At 49.6% G+C, this 26,373-nt stretch overlaps 1 protein-coding gene across 2 annotated transcripts in view; it reads right to left on the bottom strand.

Annotated features, from left to right (window-relative positions):
- Nucleotides 1-1,013: 1,013 nt before the first annotated feature.
- CRB2 (crumbs cell polarity complex component 2) overlaps nt 1,014-26,373 on the bottom strand; it is a 33,822-nt gene continuing 8,462 nt past the window's right edge. Inside the window, exons 2-13 of one of the 2 annotated variants that reach the window (XM_088177647.1) lie at nt 24,865-25,560; nt 22,850-23,045; nt 22,321-22,460; nt 21,684-21,866; nt 20,697-20,810; nt 11,405-12,343; nt 10,073-10,629; nt 9,096-9,261; nt 7,822-8,686; nt 6,917-7,033; nt 6,350-6,476; nt 1,014-3,474 (exon numbers count right to left, since the gene is read on the bottom strand). In XM_088177647.1, the coding sequence (XP_088033773.1) occupies nt 3,256-3,474; nt 6,350-6,476; nt 6,917-7,033; nt 7,822-8,686; nt 9,096-9,261; nt 10,073-10,629; nt 11,405-12,343; nt 20,697-20,810; nt 21,684-21,866; nt 22,321-22,460; nt 22,850-23,045; nt 24,865-25,560 (4,319 nt within the window). In that variant the 3' untranslated portion in view covers nt 1,014-3,255. Of the gene's footprint in view, nt 4,528-6,349; nt 6,477-6,916; nt 7,034-7,821; nt 8,687-9,095; nt 9,262-10,072; nt 10,630-11,404; nt 12,344-20,696; nt 20,811-21,683; nt 21,867-22,320; nt 22,461-22,849; nt 23,046-24,864; nt 25,561-26,373 lie in introns of both variants that reach the window. The other variant, XM_014879992.2, reaches the window with a different exon arrangement.

The raw sequence follows: 26,373 nt of genomic DNA on the forward strand, positions 1-26,373 counted from the left end.
CTGTGCCAAGCAGGGCTCCACAGGCCCTGTTTAAACTCAGTAATGTCACACAGTGATCAGACTCTCAGGAGTTCATCTCAGATGCTCTAAACCACTCAGGAAATTCTGTCCTGTTCATTTCCACCTCTGGTTACTTTGCCATATTATGGATCCTCTGCTAAGTCAGTTTTGGGGCACTGAAGAGTATTAAGACCCATTTATTCACCCTCCACTTTATTTAGCACCTCTGAGATCCAGGAGGACAGAATTTGATTTTCCTCACTTCTGGAGCAGGGTTTGCAAGCAGACTTTTTTAGGGGTTTCTTGTAACATAGGAATGGAACTATCCCTAGGACAGCATGTAGGGATTTTTCATCTTATTTAAACTCAGGAAAGCCTAACTGAACCAGCTCTAGTTTGGCACTAGAAGGAATTTGGATGTTTTTATTAATCCAGTATAAAAAGTGTTCCTGCTCTTACTCATCAGTGACTTTATACTTGACTTTGTCCAGGTTCCTGTACTCGCCCTGTGTTTGGTACTGCTTTGCTTGTTTACAGCTGCTTCCTGCCATAAGAAGTAAGTTTATTTAAAAAAAAACAAACAAGGGAAACCTCTTCAAAATTTGTGGTGCAACTGCTGCAGCACAAGAGGTGAAACCATTTCTGTATCTTGCTCACTTTGGGCTTCCAGTTCACTGCACATGGACGGGGCAGTCATTGGACACTGAGTCTCTTTTTCCCACATTCCAGTCTCTATTGCCCAGAAAGTCAAGGATTGATGGTGAAATGCAGCTCAGGGAGGTGCACAGAGAGCAGAGGTTTCCCCAGCTCCTCCTTTGGTGTTGCAGCTCTGTCCTTCTGCTGGGCAAAGCTCTGCACCGTGGGCTGTGATAAATCATCACCAAAACATCCTTTAACTGTGAAGAGCCATCAAGGTTTGAAGCTGTGCAGGGGGTGTGGCACAGACCACGATCAGCCATCCAGACAGCAAGGTGTTCTTCAGGGAAAAACAGTCACAAGTCAACAACCAGGTCTGTTTTTAACCAAATTTTATTGTAAATTTCTTTTGAAGAACATTCTAATTATTTACAAATTATAAAATTTACAATTAAAAAAGAAATCAGGAGCACGATCATTAACTACAGCAAGTCCAGTTTTGTGAAAAAATATATTCAAAAATTAAATATCAAAAGAAATTAAGTTCATTATTGAAAAAAAAAAAACCTTCCATAAATTATTTTGCAGAAATGCTCAAGACACTGTCAGAGTATTTTAACACCTTTGCTAATACTGGCTTTGGGTGCTTGGAATGCAGCCCTGAGGAGCTGCGGGGGCACGGCCGGACCTGCCGGGGCTCCAGGGATTTCAACCTTGCAGGGAATTGCAGGAGCTCGGGGAGCTCTGGAGGAACAGGGGCCCTGCTGGATCCTGCTGCTGCCTCCTTTCTGTACAGCACAAACAGCACGTGTACAGGGGAGCAGAAAAGCAGGAGCTGCCCTGGGGTCCTGGGGTGGAGGGGGCAGAGACCCCAAAGCCCCCAGGAGGTTCTTGCACCCCCCGGGCTGCAGGAAACCACAGCAGCCTTTGCCTGGCAGCACAGGGGCCCCCCCTGCCCTTCCCTCTGCCCGGTGCTGTCCTGGCACAGCTCTGCTGCCCTGGAGCCTCCTGTGCACGAAGCCACAGGAAAACCCCACTCACCTTCTCCCACAGCCCCACTGCCACCAGGGGACCGGGCAGTGCCACTGGCTCTGTTCCCAAAAGTGTGCTGGACGTCCCCAGAGAGCAGCTGGGAACTGCCCAGAGCAAAGCAGTGACAGGAGCAGTGCCAGCAGAGTCCCTGCTGAGAAACAGGAAAGCAGCCACAGGCTCCACCTGCAGCCAGAGCATCTCTGTCACGGCCAGCTCCAGCTGCCTCCCAGACACAGCCTGGGATCACACCTTCCACTCTTCTCCTCTACCAGAGAGAAAATGATCTTACAAACAAAATATTGCCTCCCACTCCTTTGTTTTTGCTATTTTCTAAAATTTTCATTCTTCTGTCAGCAGCTGCCTGTTGCAGAGACCTGTTCTTACACAGACACACCTGTTCTTGAACACATCATGTGAGCAGTAGTTGTGTGCCCCTCCCTTTGCTTGGAGTTGCAGAAACATATACAGCTACAGTAGGAAAAAAATAAATTCAAAAGCAGACCAGGATAAACAGCATTTTCTTGTGGCAATGAGCTACAATGGCAGGTTCCCACCCTGACATTTAATAGTATTTTGGAGATTAAATAGCAGACACTGTTCTAAAATATTCCTCATTGATAGTTGTAGTGATTATCCTGAAACACTAATGACTTTAGAGCTTACCTGGCCTGCTGTGCTACATTTCCTTCCACAGCCTCTGCCACATTATGCTAAAGAAGAATCAGCACATTGAACAGCTAAAACAGTAACACAGGAGTGAAGCCACAACATCAACCCCCTTTTTAGTGCCGTGGAAAGCAGATGCTGTGTCACAACACCAACCCTGCTGTGGGTTAAAGAACTGGTTAACTAAATTCCACTCTTCTGTACCAACAAGCCCAAACCTGTCAGCCTAGAGAGGTCACTTCTAGAACTCTCTTTCTCCCCTCCTCACCCCAGCAAGCTCCCACAAGGGTCAGTTCCATGGTCAGCTCCAAGCCCCTGCTCGGGGAGTGGCAGAGCAGGATCAAACATGGAGACGTCCTCCTTTCCCAAAGGTTAAACTGTAACTGGCACCTCAGGATCAGAAAGGCACTTCAAATATTCCTGTGGTTTGGTCTAGTCTCAGGGCAAGCTCCAGCAGCCATGTCCAGCACAGCCCAGTGGGGCTTGCTGCCATGCCTGCTCTGGCCCAGCAGGAAGGGCAGCAGCAGCTCTAGGAAGGATTTCCCACCACTCACTCACCTGGCTTAGCCACAGGCACGTGTCTTCTTGAAAAAAACCTTATTCACATTATTTCTGAGTACAGTGGTTTAATTCCCATTGACTGGACCCGCCTCAGGGTGGTTTTTCTGTTGCCTGCAGGAGCAGGGGCCCATCCGGCTCTGGCTGTGACACAGCCCCGTCCTCTCTCTGTTCCGTGTCCCCCCTGTGCCGCAGCCACTGCTCCCTCCCCTCCTCCCCTGGCCCTCAGCAGTGGGGTTTTCCTCCCCAGCCGGAGCAGTTTGGTAGGAATGCTGTGTGGGATGGGCAGTGGGAGCTCAGGGCCGTGCCGAGCTGTGTCCCCCCCAGCCCGCGGCCCCCGGGCAGCTCCGTGTGACCCCGGGCTCAGATCAGCCGCTCGGTCGGGGGCATCTTGATCACGTTCCACATTTCCACTCGGGCCCCGTCCTTCTCCTGCCGGCTCGGGCTGTAGGTTCCCTGAGTCGCTCTCCTCCTCTTCATGGCAATCGCCGTGGCTACAGCCAGCACGAGGAGCAGGGCAGCCCCCGCAGCCCCGACTGCTCCCACCACGGACGAGTGGCTGAGGTGCGCCCACACTCGCTGCTGTGGTAGAACAGGGAGTTAGAGCTTCCACCGGGACGCTGCTGCATTTCACACCCCTCAGCCCCCAGCGCCTCCCTCAGCCGCGCTGTGCAGGAAATGTCCCTGTCCCACAGAGCCCCGGCAGTGCCCAGGAGCCTGGTGAGCTTTTCCTGCCAAAGTCCAGCAGCCGGCAGCTCCAGCCCTGGCCCAAACCCCCGGAGTCCTGCCTGCCCTTCCCTGCACGGTACCCATGGGAATGTCTAACAGCACCACGTCATTCAACACTGATTTATACAAGGGTTTGGATCATTCCTGACAACTCCCTGTAACACACGGCTGTCACAGGGAGGTCACAGCTGCTGTTGCTGTTGAAGACTGAAAACCTCACACACCTGAGCTGAAAGAGTTTGAATGGTTTTCAGCTGTTGACAAAACCAGAGCAGAATATACAAACCACAGCCATGGCCTTCCCCAGCTCAGCTCCTGAGTGGGACTCAGGGAGCTGAACCTGCACAGGTGCCTCGGGTCACCCTGCCTTGGAAAAGAAGATGCTTTTAATGTGCCTCTCCTGCCTGGGAGGGGGCTGGAGCCAGAGCCACTTGAGCTCCTGCTGAGATGAGCAAAGGCCAGTCCAGGGCAGGAGGGAGGGCAGAGGCTCCCTTGGAGCCCCTGGTGTGCAGCAGTGGCAGGCCCAGCTCTGCTCTGGGCACCGCTGCCCCGTGGGACGTCCGTGTCTTCTGACCAGGCCTTGGGGGAACTGGGACGGGCTGGATCTGCTGCTGCCACTGCTGGAAGAGCTGCAGGTCCAGGCAGACCCTGCAGGTGCAGGTCTGGGCACGGCAGGGCCTAGATCAGGCGCTCTTCAGGTGGCACCTTTAGGACACTGTCCATCTCCAGCCGAGCTCCTGCCACCTCCTGCTGGCTCGGGCTGTAGGTCCCCTCGGACTGGCGCCTCTTCCTTGCCGTGAGCACCATGAATATGAGCCCAATACTGAGGAGCAGCACTGAGCCACAGGCTACAGGGACAGCTACTTCAATTAGTGGGGAGGGGAAGAGAGCACCTGCAGTCCCTTTCTGTAAAAGAAATTAATGGAAAAACAATGAAACTCCAGTGGTTACAATGACTTCAATAACTGACCAAAATGCTCAGATTAGAGGGAAAAACGTTTTTAGAAAAGCAAAAAAAAAAGCACTTTTTCACAGCAAGACAGCCCCTTAAGATGTAAATGCCAGTTTACTCAGCATCTACAGTGGGAGTCTTTTAAAGTGCCTTATCAATACCAGACTAAAATACACAGGTGGCATTGGCAAAGTTATGACCAATGTTGAAAAAACAAAACAAAACTTTAAAATTAATGCAGAGTAATGTGAATTTTCAGTAACCCCAAAAAATTTCCCCAAGCAGGGGAATGATACTAAAAAGAAGTTCAATGATGCCTGTAATGGCAAAGCAGAGAATGGATTGAGCTGTTAAACTGTGAAACAGAATTGCAGAACTTGCAGCAGGAAAGGGATGATGTTGAAGAGGTCAGGACGTGGATGGGAGATGGAGATGATAAAAAGCCCAAGTACTGAGGAGAGAAATGAGAATTCCCTAGATTCTGGTGGAATCAAGGATGGCATGGAAGACAACATAACTAAAACAACTGTGGAAGTTTTGTCATGAAACAAAGCTTTAAAATTACAATAAGCTTAAAAATATTTCTTATTGCTAACAATGGTATCCAGCCACCTTACAGCTAAAGCCAAAATAACTCAAGCTGGATTATTTACAGCTTTTGGATGCCATTCAGTCTGTGCTCATGTCACAGAGCAAAGAAGGAACATTCCCAGGGGATCTGGAAGCCCTTGTGCCCTTTTCAAATGCCTGAAGCCCAGGTGCATTCCCTGAGCCTGTCCAAACCTGAGCACCATGCAGGGTTAGTTCAGACCATGTGGGTTAGTCCTGCACCACGAGGGCCCAGCCCCTGGAGCTGCTGCTGAGGGAGGAGAGAGCAAAGGGAGCTCAGCTGAGCTCCAGCTGTCCCTGGTGGCACTGAGCACCATCCCAGCCCCTCCCTGCCCCAGCAGGGGCCTGGCTGTGCAAGAGGAAAAGGAAAGAGTGAAGAAAAGCAAGGGGAGGGTGATGAAAATGAATACAGGGAATTCCCAAGAAGTGTCCTGGGACAGAGGAGACAAAGATGCCTGAAGGGGTCTGTGCATGCAAACTGGAAATGTCAGGGTGACCTTGGCACGTGCATTAGAGCCCTGGGCAACAGCAACAGCAGCAAACCCCGCCTGGCACACAGCCCTCTCCATGCAGCACGGGTTAGTACATTCCCAGGTTACCCAGCAAGCTGCCTGTCCATGCAACAGCTCCACAGGCAAAGCAGGGTATGGATCCCATCTCCCCCCAGGAAGGATCCCGCCCCACCCCAAACACTTGGCTTATGCACCTCAGGGGCAGGACTCAGCTGTTTCACACAGACCTGAACCACTCTTGGCCTGACTTTATCCAACTTCCCTTCTCCAAACATCCATTTCTACTCAGATGATCTTTGGAGAGGGAAGGTGTTTAGTAAGTTTTATCCAAGAAGAAACACCAAACGAAATTCCATTTCCCAGGAACCTGGCTCAACTGCAGGAGTTGGATTACTGTCCTAAGAGTTGTGAAATCTATGGAAATGTGCAGAGACAGCCCCAAAAGCCATACGGCAGCACATGCAGATACTGAGGAGCATTTACTGCAGTTGTTTATATGCTGGAGACCAATAAGCAGCAGCACTGCAGAGGAAAAAAAAACATTCAAGATTCCCCAGCAGTGCTTTAGACAGGACAGGAGCAGAAGAGCCCCAGCAGAGCCCGGAGCCCCCTGGTGACAGCAGAGGGACAGGCAGAGCCCGCGGGCGGTGCTTACGTTGATGTCGCAGCGCTCGCCGGTGTAGCTGGCGCTGCACACGCACTCGTATCTGTTCTCAGAGTCCTGGCACGTGCCCCCGTTCTGGCACGGGTTCGGGTCACACTCGTTTATGTTGATTTGACAGCTGGAAAGGAAGAGTGTATTAGAATTGTCATATATATTCTTGTGCCATAGAACACGAGATCACCCAGTCTAGAAAAGCCTCTTTTGTTTGAAAAGTGCCCATTGCAGCTTCTCCAGGTGCTTTTTCTGGAGTCAAACAACATGAAATTCTCCCCTGTTCACACCAACCCTCCTCTTGTGGTTTCTATGGGACTGAGGCCAGCACAGGTCTCCAGCACAGGCAGTGTGCTTGAAAAATCTTGGAAGCAGTTCTTGCTGCAAAAACTGGTGTTTGGCAGCTGGATGATCTGAAGCCTCCCTCTGCTCCAAGCACCAGCTCGTGCTCCCATTAGGAGCAGCTGTTTGACTGGCACAAGGACATGGAGGAGGGGGAAGCAGTGGCCCTGCTCTGCCACCCACTGAGGTCAGGACTGGAGCACTGGATCCCAAAGCAGCACTTACTTCCTTCCAGTGAAGCCAGGCCTGCAGGAGCAGTTGGCTCCCCAGCTCTCAGTGATGCACCTGCCACCGTTCAGACAGGTGAAGTTCTTGCCACACTGCTGAGGGGGGAACGGCCACCTGGGGAGAGCAAGGGACAGCCTTTAGAACACTCAGGTTTTGGGCAAGGGCAGAGTGTTCTGGGGCTCAGAGGGAATGGGGCTGGCAAGGCTTATAAACACAGTCATTGGTATTTCTAGGAAGGAGTCTGACACAAGTGAAAAGGGGAATAATCTCAGAAATCATCCGTAACATCAGAGTACTCCTTGGATGACTGGGCAACAGACAGGAGCTCTACCAGTACTCGGACTTTTCTCAGACAGGCCTGTTCTTGCTAATGAAAATGCAGGCAAGGACAGGACAGAGCTGGAACAGTACAGCCAGGCCCCAGGAAGGATAATGCCAGTACCAGGTAACTGCACCAGAATGCAGCAGGAACATCCTGGATAGATCAGATAACTGAAACACAGCCATGTCAGTATTTAACTCCATGTTCCATTTGAACTGGCACAAGATGTTTTGTTTTAAATCAGCACAGGAATATAGCAGAAGGGAATCAAGTCACAGAGAAGAGAGACTTCTTGGGGACTGCTAGAGGGAAATGACAATAGGCCAGAGTATGTGCCCTTCACAGAGCTCTGCAATGTAGCACAGGGATAACCCACATTAAAAGGAAGGATCCTTATCCTGTACAAGGCTGAGCCCCTGTCAGTGAGGGTTTGGACCTGGACAGCACCTTCCAAGCAGAATTTAGGTTCTTTACCTAGGAGATGCCTGCAATGAAAAATGTTCCCAAAGGGTCCCAAAGTGAAAGTCCAGTTTATCTGGAGGCTCCCCTGCCCCTGTATCAAAGCAGCCCCGGCACTTACTCGCAGCGAGGCCCGGAGTACTGCGGGGGGCACTTGCAGGAGTATCCATAAACTCCATCCACGCACGTGGCTCCGTTCAGGCACTGGTGCCGCACGCAGTCGTCCACGTTGATGTCGCACCTCTTGCCGATGAAGCCCCGGAAGCACTCGCACTGGAAGTCAGCCACGGCATCCACGCAGTCCCCGTGCACACAGGGGCTGGGCTGGCAGTCGTCGATGTTGGCCTCGCAGCGCTGGCCCGCCCAGCCCGCGCTGCAGCCGCAGCGGAAGGAGTTGAACTCGTCCTCGCAGGTGCCGCCGTTGAGGCAGGGGCTGGAGGCGCACACGTCGGCCCCGGAGCAGCCGAGCCGGGCACTGCCCGGGCCGGCCCGCTGGAACTGCTCGGGCTGCGGGTACGGCCCGTGGGCCGCGAAGGGCAGGAAGATGCCCCCGATCTGCACCCGGCCCAGGCAGCCGGTGAAATTCTCGGCCAGAACGACCAAGGCGTCGTTCTTGAGGAAGTCCAGGCTGCCGGCGTTGCCCTGCGGAGTCGCGTTCACCCCGTCCAAGCGCAGCAGCCAGCGGGAAGAGAGCGCGGCCGGCTCCTCCATGGACACGGACACGCTGTGCCACGCCCCGTCCGTGACGGGCTGCGGGCTCAGGAAGCTGACACCCTCGATGCTGTTCCCACTCCTGATGTCGACAAGCAGGGAGGAATTCTTAATGGCTACCTGGAGGGAATCCACCTCTTCCACAGCCCGAAGCAAAACAGCATCTTCATCTCTAGTTCTGAAGTCCAGGTGGAGGCTGCTCAGAGTTCTGGTCACTGATGTGTTGGTGGTAAATTCCATGGCACCATAACTATTAAATGTTGCATTTGCCAGACCTATAAATTAAGGAGGAGAACACGAGGGATTTCAAAGACAGTTGGTGCCCTGTTTGAGCCAGACCAGTGGCACACCCCTGGCAGGTTCTCTCCCTAAGAACCCCTAAGCTTAGTGTGAGCAGGATTACAGGCGAGCTGCTGGCAGCCTTAAAGCTCTTCCTGTTTACAACTGCACCTCCTGTAATAATATCCAGCTCTTGGGCAGCAATTTTTACTCCTCAGCTGTGCTCTGTCACACCCAGGGCGAGCCCACAGATCCTGTGCTGCCTGCAGCAGTGTGTACCTGGGCACCACTCTGTGTCCTTCTTGCAGCGTTTGTATTGCTTCCAAGAGCACAAACTGGGAATACTGATTATACACAGGGAAAGGGGGGATTTTACCAACACACAAGCAAGAGGACAGAACTTACACACATATCCTGCCACAACGTCCACACAGGTGGTGGCTTCAGGACATGGGTCACTTTCACACCAGATTTTCTCTTCACAAAATTTCCCAGTGAAATTTGCTGGACAGCTGCAATGGAAATCATTCCAAGTGACAATGCATCTGCCACCATTCTGACATGGCTCAGACTGAAAAACAAAACACGGGAATTTAGGAGCAGAGTAATTCATCTTGAGCTTTAAGAGAGTTTGGTAGAACTGTGATGATGAAGATGAACACAAGCAGCATTTGAATCAAGAGAGGAGGGAAATGGAACAGTGACTCAAGAGGGAAGCACAACAGGCTCTGTACAAGAAATTCCTGAGTCCCTGCTCTTCCCGTGCATGGCACTGACCAGCTCCGGCAATGTGGCAAAGAACAAGGCATGAAAGCACAGGTGAGGAACAGATGAAACAAACTGTGATGCTCCCAAGAAGCTCACAAAGTTCTGTCACCAGAAGGACACCCCTGACACCACAGGTGGAACAATAATTCAGAGCATCATAAGCAAGAAGAGCAAGACTGGGAGGTATGGCCTCCCCATCACCAGATATGGCACAGAGGAGAGCCAGGCTCTGATTCAAGGGCACATGAAGACAGCTCCTTCAGCTTCTGTTGTTGAAGGGGCAGATTCCTGGGGAAGAGGTTGTTGTGGAATTGGAACAGGATGAAGGGAGGGGCTGGCAAGGTTAGGCAGGGCAGGCTGGAACCTATGTGGGCTCAGCAAAGTGGAAATGGCAGCACAAAAGGCAAAGCCCCAGAAACTACAGGGGAGAAAACTCAGTGTTTAAATCATATTTAGCATATTGAGTGAGGTGAAACCACAAAGAACCATTTGTTCTTCAATACATCAAAAAAACTTCTCCTCTTTCTGGTATCAGCAAGAGTCAGACTTTTGTGTAATAACAGAACTACAATAAACCCCTGCACACACAGAGACAAACAAGACACAGCACATACCTTGCAGGTGTCATCAGACATGCAGCCATTCACAAGATTTCCAATTTGAGTCCTATTGAGTTCCCCTGGCAAACTGTTGTTCTCCACCTGGAAAAACTCTATCTGCTGGCTGTTGAGTTGGATGTCCTGCAGGCAGCCCTTGAAATGGCCCCCCCAGAGCTCAGCACTGGCGGGGTCTGGGTGTCCCCCAATGAACATCTCAGAGCCAGCTCCCAGGGCTTGTGCTGGCAGCTGCCCCAGCTCCACAAATGTGTCTGACTGCAGAGCCCCAACAGAGCCTCCCTGGAAAGACAGGGCTACCAAATGTCTTCTCCCATCAGCCACATTCCCTGGAAAGGTCAGGGTGTCCGTAGGTGAGGTCTCTATGCTCAGCTGGCTGTCCCTCAGGTACAGGGTGAGGCAGGGGCCTGTCCCATTGCACACCTGCACTAACAAACCATCGGGCTTCCGGCTCCGCAGGAAAAAGGAGAGGTTGAAGTCTGCACCAAGGCTGTCAGAAAGGGTAAAAGAGGCAAAGCTGGTGGAATTCTCTAGGCCAAATGTTGCTGCTGGGTGCTCTGGAAGAGAAAAGAAAAGACTTCAGCTCAGAGATAAAGGGAATGCAGCTGGCACAGGGACACAGCTCCTTAGGAATGGGGAATGTTTTTTCTCAACATTTTCCATGTGTGCCAGGCTAACGATGCTCCTCCCCACAGGTCTGTGACACTAAGAAGTGGGTGAATGTGTCCTTACTTCCTCTGGAGGGCACAAATTCAAGTACCCAAGTAGCATGAGAGTGAAATACAGGTCTAGCAGAGCCCTTGCCAATCCAGCAGATTTACTCAAGGTCTTTTGAGAAACAGAGTTGCTTTTAAAATTTGTAAATTTGGTAACAGCAGTACATGCCATATTTAAGGCTCAGAAGAGTTGAAAAAAAACCCAGTACTAATATAAGTCTTGAAGGAGTAAAAAATGCAAAAATATATTATTTAAACTGAAAATTGTCAGAGCTTCCTTTAATGCTCTATATCTATAAAGCAATACCTTCCTATTCATCCTCAACTCAGCAGCTTAAGATCAACTTTTCACAGTAAAACAACTTCCCAGCTCCCATGCATTCACACAGATCTGTTACAAAGGTAAAGGCAGAGCCTCTGGCTCTACCAGGAACAACCTGCATCACAAAACTGACAGTCATTCCTGCAGGAGCAAACAACAGGAAAGGGATCAATGAGAATTTTATTCTTGCTTTATTTTTCCCCCCGGTCAAACAGAAAGTCCTGTTTCCTGAGCTAACATCCAAGCTTCTCCAGTACCTGTGGAGCTGGCAGGTGTCAATCCCATGGCACTTACCATACGAGCAAGCTGGGCCTCCATAGGGCCTGGGACAGTCACACGTGAAGGAGGCCCAAAGGTCCACGCAGAGCCCTCCGTGCAGGCAGGGCTGGGAGAGGCACCACTCCGTGCGCTCACAGCCCGGCCTCGCCACGGGCGACTCCGCCAGCGGCAGATCCGCCGGCAGCACGGCCTCAGCATCCACCTGCAGGTCTTCCAGGCAGCCCACAAAGCCTTGCTGGCTCCGTGTGTTGTTGGCCATTGGATCATCTACACCTCCAATATACAGATGCAGGAAGGTTTGTGGGATCAAAGCAGTGCCCGGTGGGACAGGAGAGCTCTGCAGGCAGACCCCGGCCTCACAAGAGCCATGCCAGAGCTTCAGCTGCACCGTGCTGTGCACAACAACTTCCACCTTGTGCCACTGGCCATCGTCCACTCTCAGCCCCTCCAGGAGCAGCGGGTACCCAACACCCTCCCTCTTCAGCTGTGCGTGCAGGATGCCATCCAAGAGCTCCAGGAACAAGTACTCAGCTCCATGGCCTCGGTAGAAAAGGACAGCGCTGGGCAAAGTGGTTCGGAAGCGGAGGGACACGCTGGCTCCTCCTGCGCCCCTCCCGCCCTCACTGCTCTTGGGCAGCTCAATGAAGAGGAGCCCTCTGGAAGCAAAGGAAAACGTTGTTGGTGTCGAGCACGTGGCATCATAGAAGCCAGGCTGGCACTGGCACAGGTGGCCGTGGCTCTCAGCTTGGTAGGTTGGGATGCACAAGGCCTCGTTTTGGCAGTCGTGCGTCTGGCACCCAGTGAGCTGGACAGAGCAGTTCTTCCCTCCCCACGTAATGCCATCCTGGCCAGGGGCACAGTGGCAGGAATAGTCAGCAATGCCATCCTCACAGACAGCTCCGTTCTTGCAGGGACCCTCCTCACATTCATTGATGTTAACAGCACATTCCACACCTGCAGAAGAGATTTAGAGATGGGATCTCACCGTGGGCCTGGGACTCCCTCCCAGAGCCTGCCAGGCACTGCCCTCCCTAGATCTCTTCAGGGAGCAGCTGCCAGCAAGGAGCCCCACACTCACTCAGAGCATCCTGCTGATGATGCAAGAGCAAGAAAACCAAACTTCTGTGTCCTCCCAGGTGCTATTTATAGAGCTTTGGCCTGTCAGCCCAAATCCTCCCACCAACTGCTGTCCTGCCCCAAGCTCAAACCCCATAGGCAGCCAACGTGCAGAAGGTATGGAAGGACCAAAACAGCACAGACAAGGAATTTATGCTTTTTTCTTAATAGATTTGGTATGTTGAAAGGCCAAGTAGGTCTATAGATTTAACTGGAGCATGGTCCAGGCACCAGTGTTGTAGACAGCAGTAAAATGGGAAGTTACTGGAAAGCCTCAGTTAAAAAAAAAATTCAAATTCCAAAATAACACACCAGTTGTAAAACTCAAACCCCAATTCATTACCAAACAACAAACACAACATGCTCCACAGGCACTCTGCCATGCTGGCACTAAGCTGATTTCAGTTTTGCCCAGTCCTGCAGAAAAGAACTGGGTGAGGTCCTGCACTGCAGTTCTGTCTCCTGGCAGCACATGGATCCCAATGGGGCTCAAGTAAATTACCAAATCTGGCTAATGAAAATCTGCTGTCATTTTCCTGAGCATCCCCAGACTGACAGAAGAGCCCTGAACCAGTTCACTTTATCTAGCCTATAACATTGGTTTTCACTAATCTTCAGAGACAGTCCCACAGATAAACCAAGCATGGATTATCCCAATCTAATAGCATTACACCCGATCCAGCCAGCAAGCACAACGAGGGCAGCAGGAAGAAAAGGAAGGAATTCACACACAAAGGAGGGGAATCAAAACACAAAGGACATTTGTAAAGAAAAGCCACTAGACAGAATGTGCATGTCAAAGAGATTAGAGAGCTGCCTGGGGCAGAGAGATGAGGGGAGATGGGGCATTGGGAGCATTGGAGCTGGACTTGATGTGTGATAAAAAATAAAAACTTAGCAAAGATACAGGTTCTTGAATATTTGCAGTGATGGTTTGTCCCCTGAGCTCTGCAGAGAGATGAGCACAAGCTTCCAGCTCCAAACTGTCCAATTGTGCCAGTGTAGGGACAGAGCTCTGGGAAGCACTGACAGAGAAATGCAAGGTTCTCATTCTGCACTTTTCCAGATGTGCCAGAGGTGTTCTGTTTGCAGCAGCACCTTCAGCACCTCAGCACAGCCCTTCTCCTCTTACTGCTGGGCTTGCTCAGCAAGGGAACAGCAGGGACAGAAATAAGATTGTAGCACCAAGCTATGAAGGAAATGTGTTGGAATAAATAAGGGACATGCCTGGAGAATCCCAGTTTGGGAGAAGATGGGACGACTTCAGGCACAACTGGGAAAAAGCAGGAGAGCAGTATAACTGTGTGGAGTGGGTTTTCTTGGAGGGTTCTCCGAGCTGCAGAGGCAAGTCTACAGTCAGATTTAAGGGGGAAGGCTGTTGAATAAGGAAGGACAGATTTGGTACAGTCACAAATCCTTGAGATGCTGCTGTTTCAGATCAGGGTTGCTGATATTTACCAAGGCAATGAGGGGAAGATAACATTGGTTTGGATAACAAAAGGAGAGATGCCGTGAATTTTTGCATTTCTGAGAAGGCTGGGAGGCAGTGAGAGGCCCATCTTCCCATTCCACATTCCCAGCCTGAGCAGCTCTCAGCTCAGGAGCACCTGCCTGGGCTGTTCCTGCCTGCAGACCACAGGTGGGACAGGAGTCCCCAGGGTGGGTGCACAGCCCCAGGCTGGTGGCTGATTAAACACCAGGCTTTCCCATGGGATGCTGCTGGTTTGATTTCTTAGATTATTTGTTTGAAATGGGTGAAAAGGAGGTTGCACAAGAGTTCTAAAAATCTGGCTAATGACAGTTATTTTCCGGGAAGATTTACTAGGCACTTATGTGGAGCTACATCACTACAGCTCATTTCCTGGATATCCATTATGCCAATCTTCTCCAAGACGTGGACAGTTGTGCCTTTGCAGACCCACTGGGAAGTAGATATTAAGAAGTTTTTCAGCATTGTTTTTTATAAGAGCAACATAGGCATCCCTTTTCAGGTTTATTTAAAAAAAAATAAATTGGGAGACATGACTCTGTTCGACAAAAACAAGTAACAAAACCGAGTTATTCTCCTTGTAAACAAGTAGTAGTCTCCTCTGTTCCCTCTAAATTTCATAGCTGGAATGTTTACTTTTATTTGAGCCATCAATAGTAAAAGCAACCAATCTGATTCATTACACCATTAGGAGACTTTCAAACGTTTAATGAGTTCCTTATCTAGTTAAAGACTAACAATAGCAAAGCAGTGGAACTTGTTATCTGAAATCAGACAAGTGGTATCTAAAAGGCTGCTATCTGGAGTCAAGGATTTTCAACATTCCCTTAATTCAGCCGTGTCTGAGGTAGCAGTCCCAGGCCACCAACCCACAGGAGCTGGGTCAGAAACACTCACAAGTGGCTGGGCTTTCATAGCCTGCAGCATATTCAAATATTCAAATACAAATCCTTCACCACGTTCAGAGTGCCACCGCTGTCCTGTTTTGTAGATGCAAGTGTGATCAAATCCACACAGCTCACCACTGCCTGAATGGAGGCAATGATTTACTGGCTGCTGTTAATAAGCAAAGATTCATTGTATACAGTGTAAGAATCATATCCTTCAACAGATACATAAAATGTTAAAAGAATAAGCGCAAATGAAGTGAAATATTCTAATTTAGCTGTCAGATATCAAAAACCCTTGAAGGATAAGGTCTGTTCCTTGAAACACGGGAGTTCAGCAGGGCTGCCCGGCCAGCACCGCCTTGCCCTCTCCGTCAGGCAGCTGAATTCCTAACGACCTTTCCCTGCTGCATCCTAATTAGGGATTGTATTATGATTATCAAAAGGAAAAAGGAGGGGAGGGAGAGGGGGTAGGCAGAGAATTAGCCGCAACAAACGGACCCCGACACAATTATATTTGCACAATTACTGCCATTTCCATGGCAACCCCTGCTCTGCCGCTCTCCCACCGCGCTGCTGCTGCTGCTGCTGGGGCAGGGAGCGGGAGGAGCTGGGGAAGGCACTGACCACCACGGGGTTTGTCCTGACTTACAGCCACAAAAGCTACTTCTGCACAAGGCACCTTTCGATCAACAAAGGAAAAATGAAAACTGCAAAAACATCAGTAAAAAGCAAAAGGAACGTTTCCCAGAAGTAACCGGGAGGCACCTGCGTGTCTCCTGAGCTCAGCTGGGCACGGCCCCGGTGCCCGGAACCCCCGGCTCTGACACTGCAGCACAGGGACTGTGGAGCTGTCAGCCAGACCCGTGCAACAAGGAAGTTCCTCGCCCTACACTTTCCAAAACTTACTTTATGTCTCTTCAAAATAAAAACATTCTTCCTTTCTAATCAATTCTGGTTCCTCCTCATGCCTCCAGCCACCACTCGTCACACACCCAGCCCCCTGCCCTGGGCAGGCACGCACACAGGCAGGACACACTGCACACATCTCATTACCTGCTAGCAGAAAAATTCCCTTCAGGATCACGCCAATCAGCACAGATTTCATGGCCGATTCCTTGTGGACATTGGTGACATTAAAGGGGGAAAAAAAATGGGGGTGAAGTGGGGGGAGGGATGACAAAAAAGGCCGGGCTGCCAGGGCAGTGGTGCAGGCGCCCGTCACACGGGAAGGGATTGGAGCGAAAGAGCGGCGGGAGCAGAGCCCTGCCCTGAGCCAGGTCTAATCCAGGCCGGCTCTGACCCTCCCAGCTGGCCCCTGTCCGTGCTGACACCAGGAATGTGAGCTCCCAGCTCCCAGCATAGTCCTGCTCCGTGCCTCCCGCCGTGCCCGCCGTGCCCACAGCTCAGCCCAGCACGGCTGAGCCAAGAGAATCTCCTGCCCTTGCTGTGTTCCAGGTGAACCTGCCAAATTCCATTAACAAGGCCAAAATGTTCTTTTTATAGGCTAAGCCCAAAAGCTGCATTTCCACCATTGTGCAATATGTAAAGCATAGGAACAAGGGCAGTTCCAAATGCAGTGAACCTGGGTCCTGCTGCACATTCACTACTGAGGAAATCAGGGCCCATCAGGCAATTTTCCTCCTCTCTGTGGCCTGTTCCAGGGAACTGTGAGGACAGACATCCCCACTCTGCTGAATTCACTGAGAAAAGTCTCAGGTTTTAATGACCATGATCTGTTTCTCTTTCTGAAGTCACACTGGATGGAAGGAAATTTCCTGCATTATGCTGAATGTACAGGTTCAGACATGGCAGTGCACGATCAAAACTCTCTTTCCTTATTAGCCACCTTATTAAATTAGCTGTTGCTAATTTTTCCTCTACATTTCTGGGGTTTGTTATTGTTTGGTTTTTTTTAATACAGTTACTTTCATATCATAAAATTTCTGGAGGCAGAGTTGTATTTTTGTGTTGTAAGGACCCAGAGAAGTTTCTTATTTCTGTGAAGAAATGTTATGTGGGAGTTTTCCCCAAACTTGGAGTCTCTATTTGTATCAATGTCAGGTCCAAGCAAACAAAACCTCCCACATGTCAGTGTCTGGAATCTCCATTATCAGTATCACTAAGATATTAAAAAAAGCATTCCAGCAACTCCTCTAGCTATTGCACTTTCATAATTTTACTCAATCCAAACATGCCAGTCACTTTTACAGATACTAGAAGTGGGATGGATATGGTGAGTGTTTGTTTGGAGTCAAAACTTCTCAGATAGCCACAGACCTATGCACACACAGACCTTTTCTAGCACAGATTTGGAACATTATCTCTGTTAGCTATTCTGACCCTTCTGTTACTGTTCAGCAGAAAACAAACAGGCAGTTGTGCACATTCAGCCACTACTGCCACAAAGTGTAACAACTGTGAAGACTGCAGAACAGTCACTGTCTTCAAAAAGATGTCTATTTTGGTTTATGCACCCACACATTTATTTCCACATACACACACAGAGTCTACCTGGACACTACTGCCTGGAAATCCATCACACCCCAATGCACCCAGCACAGATTCTGCTCTCACCTGGCACCAGGCACAAGCAGGCTCTGGACTGCAGCACTCGGAGCCTTCTGATCAGATGACAGGGAAGTCAAAAGGTCTGATTAACATGGAGCTGTGATCCAGCAGGGAGAAGAAACGTGGAGAAGAAGGGAAGGGGGGGAGCCTCACCAATGCTGCCCAGCTCCCTTCAGCTATATTTACCAAAAGGGATTTGGTTGAAGGTGGAACAGGCCTCTAATCTCTTTACTATCTTAACCTTTTAGCTGCCCTTGCTCTAGAGGCTCTATCTCTAAAACAAATCTGACTTAAGAAATACCTGCACAAAAAAATTAAATCTATCCAAAGGTGGTTAGAAGGAAGAAGCATCTCCCATTTATTTCCTGACCCATGACCCAGGAATTCAAGCCCATTTGATCTGGGCTGGTACCCTCACAGAGTAACCATTTATAGCTGCTGCACAGGTTTCCACTTCTTTAAGGAGACAAAGACATTATGGCTGAACAAAGTGAGATGGTCAATAAGCCCTCCAATTATACTGGGACACATTCACACCACATCACCTTCTGATTCCTCATGAAAGTAGAAGTGTTCCTCAGCCACGTGCAGACAAGCTCAGAATGTTCCCATGATCACAAGGTGCCCGTGCCCCGGGCTGGATGTCTGTGCTGGCAGTGCCGTGCTCAGCCCCCTCATCGGGGCTGCCCAGTGCCACAGCCCTGCTGCAGGACACGGCCTCCTCTGCCTGAGCACAGCTTCAGCCCCAGTGTCAGCACTCCGTTTAAAAAGCTTCTAAAGAATGAATGATCCAAACTTCAGGGATAACATTTCTGCAGGTTAAAAACCAGTGTCCATATCAAATGGAGGTACCTGTCTTTTTCTTATCCTGGCCTAACCTAACCTAACTGCCTAATAAATACCTAATGGACTGAAACCATTTCTGAAAAATAGTTAAATTAAGATTTCCTTTTGTTAGATTTCTTTTCCCCCTAAAAGACAGACTTTTCCTAATATGCTTTGTCTCTTAACCACAGTTGACAATTCCCAAAAGCATGCAAGATTCCCTCTCCTTCACACTTCATTTAGTGCCCATGCAATCTTTTGATTCATAGTTCTTGTATCCTCTCAGGTACCTATATCCTCTGCTAAAGCACAAACCATGTGCTGAACAGACTCTTCAGGCACCACTTTTGCAACAACCACATTTCAGAGAGAAGGTTCATCTAGCTGCATGACACTGAGACAGCACTGAGGCAGTTAATTTGCAAAGAAAGAATTTCTCCTGGCTTGCATTGTTATCTCAACACTCCCCAAATTCCTCAGACTGAAGAAGCAAACACACAGAAGGAACCCCTGCCGCCCCAAGAAAGCATTCTTCATCAGAGTAGCAAGTTCACTTTAATCAGTGGAGGCAGCTTAAACCCAAGTTCATGGCAGATCTAAGCTGCCACAGAAATGTGTTTTGAAGAGAAACATTATGGGAAGCTTCACAAAGTTGTTCTGTGATCCTAATATGAAGTAATAAGCTGTTTACCCAGCATGACTGTACTGGGATTAATTGACAAAGGAGGGGAGATTAATTGCTATTATTTCCGTGTCAGCTTCACTCCTCCACACGCACTCACTGCTCTCACAGGCTGCTCCCAGCCCTTTGCTGTGTTCATGTGTCAGAACTACCTCAGCTGAGACAAAGTCCTTTACCAAAAGTAATATCCAGAAGAGCAACCTGCTTCTAATCCCCTTCAAGTACTAATGAACCCAGATTTGATGCAACAGAATGAACTCTAGCACTCCTTTGCCCATCAGTCCATGTTTCTGTCAGCTTTTCTGCCCATGAGCACGTTAAGAATTGGAGAGGATTAAACAGATCTGCAGCTTGGCAAAGCACAATGAAATTCTGAGCTCTGTGAGGGTGCTGGGGCTCTGCAGGAGGAAAAGAGAACAGGGCACAGATGAGAGTGGGAATTCTGACAAGAAGGATAAACTTTAAACCATCTCTTTGGACAAGATCTCAGTTCAGAGCACAGCATTGTAACTGCCCGAGAAAGCAGCGATAACGAGCTTAGATAAAAGCTGATTTTCAAAGGCCTCATCTACAAAAGCAAATTTTTCTTGATTTGGCCTAAATTAACAAATAAGATAGGCCAGAAAACCCCACAAATAATTCACCCCAGTTACACAAGGTGTTAACTAGAAGCTGTTTTTACATACAGGGAATGAAAGTAATAGGACTTCCCAGGAAGGAGCTGGGCAGAATTAAACCAACACAGCTCAACCACTGCAACCACAGAAGGAAAACAGAAAATTTTCCCATGCCATACAGGCCTGAGAGAGTCTCTGGAATGTTGTTACCTGCTACTGCAAGTTAAGGGACAGGGTTTTCTTCTGGCTTCAAATGTTTCTTTTTCCCACGAGATGGCAGCCTGGTAACACTACGGAGAAGTTACCCTCATCTCAAATCCAGAAATCCAGGATCGTGCTGGGAGTAGTTACAAACTACTCTGGTGTTAAATTACCCAACACAGGCCCAATTTAAAGATGAAGACTGAGAACGAATGTTTTAAAGAAAGATGAGGTTTAGTACCAGTTAGCAGAAGACCTTCCCAACAGGGCTGACATTCACCATCTCCCAGATTCTGCAGCAAACTGAACCCTTAGGGTCAGGCAGGGCATTTGGGGAAGAATCCAGACTCCTCATTCCCTTGTAAACAGAGCAGGCTTCCTTTGCTCATGTCACAAAGACCTTTTGACCTCCTAACATAGCAGATCACTGCTTTCAGCCAAAACTGGCTGGCTCTTATCATCCCAGGGTGTTAGTGAATGGAGATGTTTTACAGATGCTTACCTGCTGGTGAGCCAGTCTGTTACAGCCAGTACAATCTGTGACAACTACAACGTTAAACATCCCTTCTTTTATTTAAAGGCTGGTTTTCTATATATTTCCTAGATGCATAACCCTCATATAAACCCTCACAGTTCTCCCAGGTAACATTTCACTCCAGGATACAGATGCTCTCTGTAGACTCTATGCAGTTGATCTTATGTCTCCAGATTTAGTTCATGGCCTATCACCTTACTTGCCCACACTCACACAGCTTTCCTGTGGCATTTGAGCCCTGAACTGCAGACATCCTGCTGCACACTCCCAGTCCAGCTCAGTCTTGCCCTCTCATCCTGGAATCCTGCAGCCAGGCAGCAGTGCAGCAGCTCAGCATTAGCCAGGCAGAAGGATGTGATTGCAGCCACCCCTTTCCCAGGTTACCTGAATAACCAGGCAGGCAGTGACAGAGGAAGCCATTGACCAGGTCCTGGCAGAGCCCTCCGTTCTGGCAGGGCTGTGACTCACACTCATCAATGTTGGTAAAGCAGGTGTCCCCTGGAAAGAGAAAACACAAACACACAACTGAAGTGCACTTGTGCAACAGTGAAACAAAAATGACAACTGCAGTCATAAGTTTTGTATTTCTTTTCTTTCACCTAAAAATGCAAAAGAATTCCTTGAAGTCTAGCATGTCTCTGCAGGCACTGGCACACAAACAACGGGGGCAAATGAAGTATGAAATTATTTTCCAGTGTCAAACACTGGCAAGATCAGAACTTCTGAACCATTCCCATCTGTGCAATAGTGGACTACTCGTATTTCTCTCATAAAATAATACAGTATTACTGTTTATATCTTCCCACTAGGGAATATCCGAAGCTGTTAAACCCAGCATATCTCCAATCCATGGAAAGGGTGATATTTCAGTGGAACATCCACAGAGCTTCTAGCTCCAAGAGCTCCATACCAAGAAACTCCTCTTGTCCCTAATCCCACTCTGATTTTACAGTTGCTGCCACGAGAGTAGTCTCACCAAGGAAACACCTAGAATAGTAATCTGTGACTCCAGGGAATTAGCTTCCTCTGATGAGGAATTTCAGAGATCTCCCTAGGGATGAATCCTGCCATATGCATGAGAGACTGACAAAGGGACAACACCCTGGCACCTGCATAGCCAGAGGCCATTGATGGCAGCACGGGGAAGTGCACAGGCTGTTGCCTCAGCCTGGAGACAGGCTTGCACAGGGAACGACATTGAGCTGTCTGCAATGGGAGCAGAAGCACATTCCTGACACATCAGGCTGCCAGCCCCTCTGAAGTAGCTGTCCTGAAGAGATTTCTGTTGCAGAGATAGCACTGCTGCATTCCCACCTCCTCCAATAGCAGCAGCACCAGCGCAGACAGGATGGGCACCTGCTGTCAGCTCACCTGTGAAGCCTGGCTGGCACTGGCACAGGAACCCGGCTGCTTGGCTGTAGCTGAAGTTGCTGGGGAAGTGGGGCTGTGTCCCGTAGTGGGCTGGGTTGGAGCGCTCCAGGCACAGGCCCCCGTTGTGACAGGGCTCTGTCACACACTCATCCACATCCTCCTCACAGTCCTGCCCGGTGTAACCTGCAGTGAGACACTGCTGTCAGCATCCTGCACAATTCACTGCAGCTCAGCTCCTAAATGCTGTGGCTGACTCAAAGGAGGGAATAACACCCTCAAATCTGCAGCTCATCTAGCAGGGAGTCCCCAGGCCCTTTACTTTCTCCACTATGTCAAATACAGGAGCCCAAATCGTCAATTTGCAGGAAAGCATCACCTCATGATAGAGGAGCTCATAATGGAAAATGGCAGAAAATAACGAAAACCTTATGATTGAGAATCAATCAGGGTGATTTTTGCAGGTCAGTTACATTTTGGGATGACCTGTAAAGGGCAGCAGTGCAGCCTCACTGCTCCAGACAATGAAAACTCACATAGGGCCATGCAGTATGGTCATGAATTCTCTACTTTCACACAGCAATCAAGCACATGCTGTCCATGGCCATGTGCCCAAAACCACAGAGAGCCCCCAGCCCACCTGGCCAGCAGGCACAGCTGTAGCCCTTGATTCCCTCCAGGCACGTGGCATTGTTGTGGCAGGGGTCAGAGGCACACTCCAGGATGTCCAGCTCACAGTGGGTCCCCTCGAAGCCAGTGTCACTGCAGTCACAACGGTAGCTGTGGGCACCAAACACAGCAGGGCATCAGCTCTGCCTTGGGCAGCAAAGCCCTGGGTGAGGAACAGGCAAAGAGCTCAGCTGTCAGGGCTCAACCTTACCCGTGGAAAGGTAAATTCAGACACACAGATGTTCTCAGCAGCTGCCTGTGCTGTTCATGCTCTGCAAACCACTTTTCTTGTTTGTTCCTCCCTTCCTTTAAGCACCCCTGGAGTTCTGCTGCTGGGGGATTCTCCCTTATTCCCACAAATCATTCTTACTGCCACTCAATGTACAAAACACTAACTCCAATTCCCCCCACAGCTTTGTACTTTGATTTTCACAGCCTGCACTGAGTAGCCCTTCAGATCAGTCCTGGTGTTTAATTGCCCCCCACCACTGGTTTCTCACCTGTTAATGAGGTCATGACATGTCCCATTGCTCTGGCATGGCTGGCTCTCACATTCATTGATGTCCACCTCACACTGGGCTCCTTGATAACCTGGTACACAGGTGCAGGTGTAGAACCCAACATGATCATTGCACAGAGCCCCATTCTGGCAAGGGTCTGAAGCACATTCATCTATTTCAGTATCACAGTTCACACCTTGGTTAAAAAACAAAAATATCTGTGTTACAAACCCACAGAAGTGCATATGTGCTGCCTAGAATTCTGAGATGAAATCACAAGAGTCATCTTGTTCTGTCATCAGTTATCAACCCCAGCTGGCTACCAGAGTGATCTCTACCTGCTTTTCCAAAAATAAATTCCACTTATTTCAATTGTTTATAACTTGCTTTGTGATACCCAGGAAAAAAGCACTAAAGTACTGCAAAACACTACAGTGATACCTGATGTTAGGAAGTGATTTCATTGGGAACTGCTATTGAAAATACAAGGTTAGCTCCACTCCTGGTCACAGCCAGTAACATCTGTTTGGTACAAAGTCCCATCCTCCCTGATGGAACAAGATCTCATGAAAGATTTTGATGCAATTATCTTATCTATATTGCACCCCTCTGAGCCTGTGGCCTGGCATCACCTCCAAACCTTACTCATTACAGTGGCACCTATCAATCCATCTAATCTGCCCTCCTTGGCGAAGGCTCCCCTCAGAGTGGGCATGGCCATCCTAATCCTGGCGGAATGTGGGCCCCCTAATCTGGCTCAAACCCCTCAATACCCACACAAAACTTCCTTCACCCAAATTCCAGCTGCAAGCACCAGGAAACAACCTGGCCTTGCCAGCCAATGGTGCTCAAACCTCTGGATGAAGAACTAAATCCCAAGGCCAAGCCTCATGTTTGACATAGAACAACTTGAAGCACACCAAACTCCTCCAGCTGCCTGGGTCACTTTATCACTCCTTTGGCAGGGAATCCCACAATCCTGAATTGAGGATTCAGCATAAAGATAAAAAAAGAAACTGATTTGCAAAGACAGAATTATGCTTGATACTCAAAATCACCAGTAACCTTAGGGCCTACATAGAGATTTCTGTCTTGTTTCTCCTTCATCTCTCTTCATTTTTATCAGAGAGTGAGTCAGCATCAGGGGCTACATTCCTGATGTTGTAACTTCTCATTCCACTGGTAATCAGCAGCATTCCTCCACAGCAACCCAACTCCTTAAACACTTCAGTCTGTGAACAGGAGGAAGGCTGAGAAAGTTCATGTGCGAGGTGGTACCAGGCAGACATGGACACATTCCACCCCACTGCACTCAGATAAGCAGGGCTGGGGGAAGGAGAGCCCCCCACTGCCTCCCTCACAGATAACTCACAGGTGTGGATTCCTCTCTCAGTCACCATTAGCACAGATGCACAAAAGAGAAACATTTAAATCATATGCCAAATAAACATTTGCCAGGCATGAAAGAACTGGAAATCTCCAGCTAAAAGACACTTTTTTCCAAAAGACAAGTACTTCCCTTGGAAAAATCCAGCTGGATAGGACAAAGAACTACAGGCCAGGTTGGCAGAGCTAAGCTATACCTGGAAACACTAAGTATCCATTTCCTGAAGATAAATATCTTTTCATGTTATGTCCCTTAATTTCATGCTGAGAACTAATCCCAGCTACCCTGTGCCTAGTCTCAGGCAGTCCACTCTTGGATCCCTGTCTCCCAACACGGACACCATGCATGGAATTCAAGGCCTCAAGCAGTGCCTGGAAGCTGCTGCAAGCAGCCCTGCAGCATCACTCGCAGCCATGCCAGCCCCTGCGGGGGCACGGAGCAGCAGCGAGGGGGCGAGGGAGCGAGGGAGTGACGGAGTGAGGCAGTGAGGGAGTGAGGGAGTGAGGGAGTGAGGCAGCTCCTCCTCGCCGAGGGGGCAGAGGGGCCGTACCTGTGTATCCGGGCACACAGAGGGGCAGAGGGGCCGTACCTGTGTATCCGGGCACACAGAGGGGCAGAGGGGCCATACCTGTGTATCCGGGCACACAGTGGCACTCATAGTGGTCCATGTGGTTGAGGCAGGTGCCGTTGTTGCGGCAGGGCCGGGACGCGCACTCGTCGATGTCGATCTCGCAGTTGGAGCCCTGGAAGCCGGGCACACAGAAGCAGCTGTACTCGCCCGCGCTGTCCCTGCAGATGGCCCCGTTCCGGCACGGCCCCGACGCGCACTCGTCGATGTCGTCCCCGCACGTGGCCCCGCTGAAGCCGGGCCGGCAGAGGCAGCGGTAGCCGCCCGCAGCCTCCACACACGTGCCGTTGTTGAGGCAGGGCTGGCTGGAGCACACGGAGCTTTCTGCCCGGCAGCCTTCCCCACCCGGGCCCAGCTGGCATCTGCAGGTGTATCCTGTTGGTGTCTCGACACATTCAAACCGCTCTGTGCAAGGGCTGCTCTCACACTCCTCCACACCGGCACAGGCAGTGCCTGCAGAGCCAGCTGAACACACGCATTCGTATTCCAGGAGTCCTGGAGTCGGGGTGCAGGTCATGTGGGCAGGACACTCATGTTCAATGCAAGCATCGTAGAGGAGTTCACAATTTATGCCCATGTAGGCTACAGGCTCCACAGGGCAGATGCACTGGTAACCCACTTCCAAATCCTTACAGCTCCCCCCGTTCTCACACGGGGACGAGGAACAGCCACTGTCATTTTCAGAGTATGAAGTTCCTGATGAGAAAAGATACTTTTTGTTAGTCAGCATTTGTAGCTCTAAAGAAGAAAGTTCTGCCAATCCCTACAAATAGATTGGCGATTGCTCACCTAAATCCCACATTCCAAAGGGCTGTGCTAGCCAGGAGATGAGGATGATACTGGACAATCAAACATTTACTACAAAGAAGACAACAGCCCTTCATTTGGTGGCAATCAGGAATCTCTTGCCAAATTGGGTAACAAGGTACCAGATTTTTTAGGAGACACTCACAAACCAACTATTTTACATGTGCTTATTCATCCGTGAGTCACTTTGAGAGCAGTGACACATATCACCTTAAATCCATTCACAAGATTAACTTAGTGTAAAATTCCATGACCCCTTTCACTGGCAGGGCACAGCATTTGTGCCTGGAAATCCAGAGAGGCAGGATGAGTTCAGGTATTGGCTGCAGCTCTGTATGTCCCAGCTGCTCCTTCTGGGGACACAATTTTTTCTCAGCTAATCCAGAAGTGATTTGAAGATGCTCCCATAAATAACCCAAGGCAAACTCCAAATGGGGACATTTCACAGAGTCTCTGATTACATCAGGCAGCTCAGGTTGATAACCACTGACCCTGCCCTCTCCTCATGGTAGACATGTAAATTTACACAGCAGGACATTTTTAGCAGGGAAGAGCAGAGACTGCTGAGATCACTGTGCTGATGGCATTTTGGATCAGTACCTGCTGAGCCAAAACACCAGTCTAACAACCAGATACCAGGAACTAATGTTGAGACCAGATTCCCCTAAATGTGGGAGCATTTGGATGTGATCAGTTAATTCA

This window comes from Sturnus vulgaris, chromosome 22, assembly GCF_052056855.1.
Source record: "Sturnus vulgaris isolate bStuVul1 chromosome 22, bStuVul1.hap1, whole genome shotgun sequence".
Classification (NCBI taxonomy): domain Eukaryota; kingdom Metazoa; phylum Chordata; class Aves; order Passeriformes; family Sturnidae; genus Sturnus; species Sturnus vulgaris.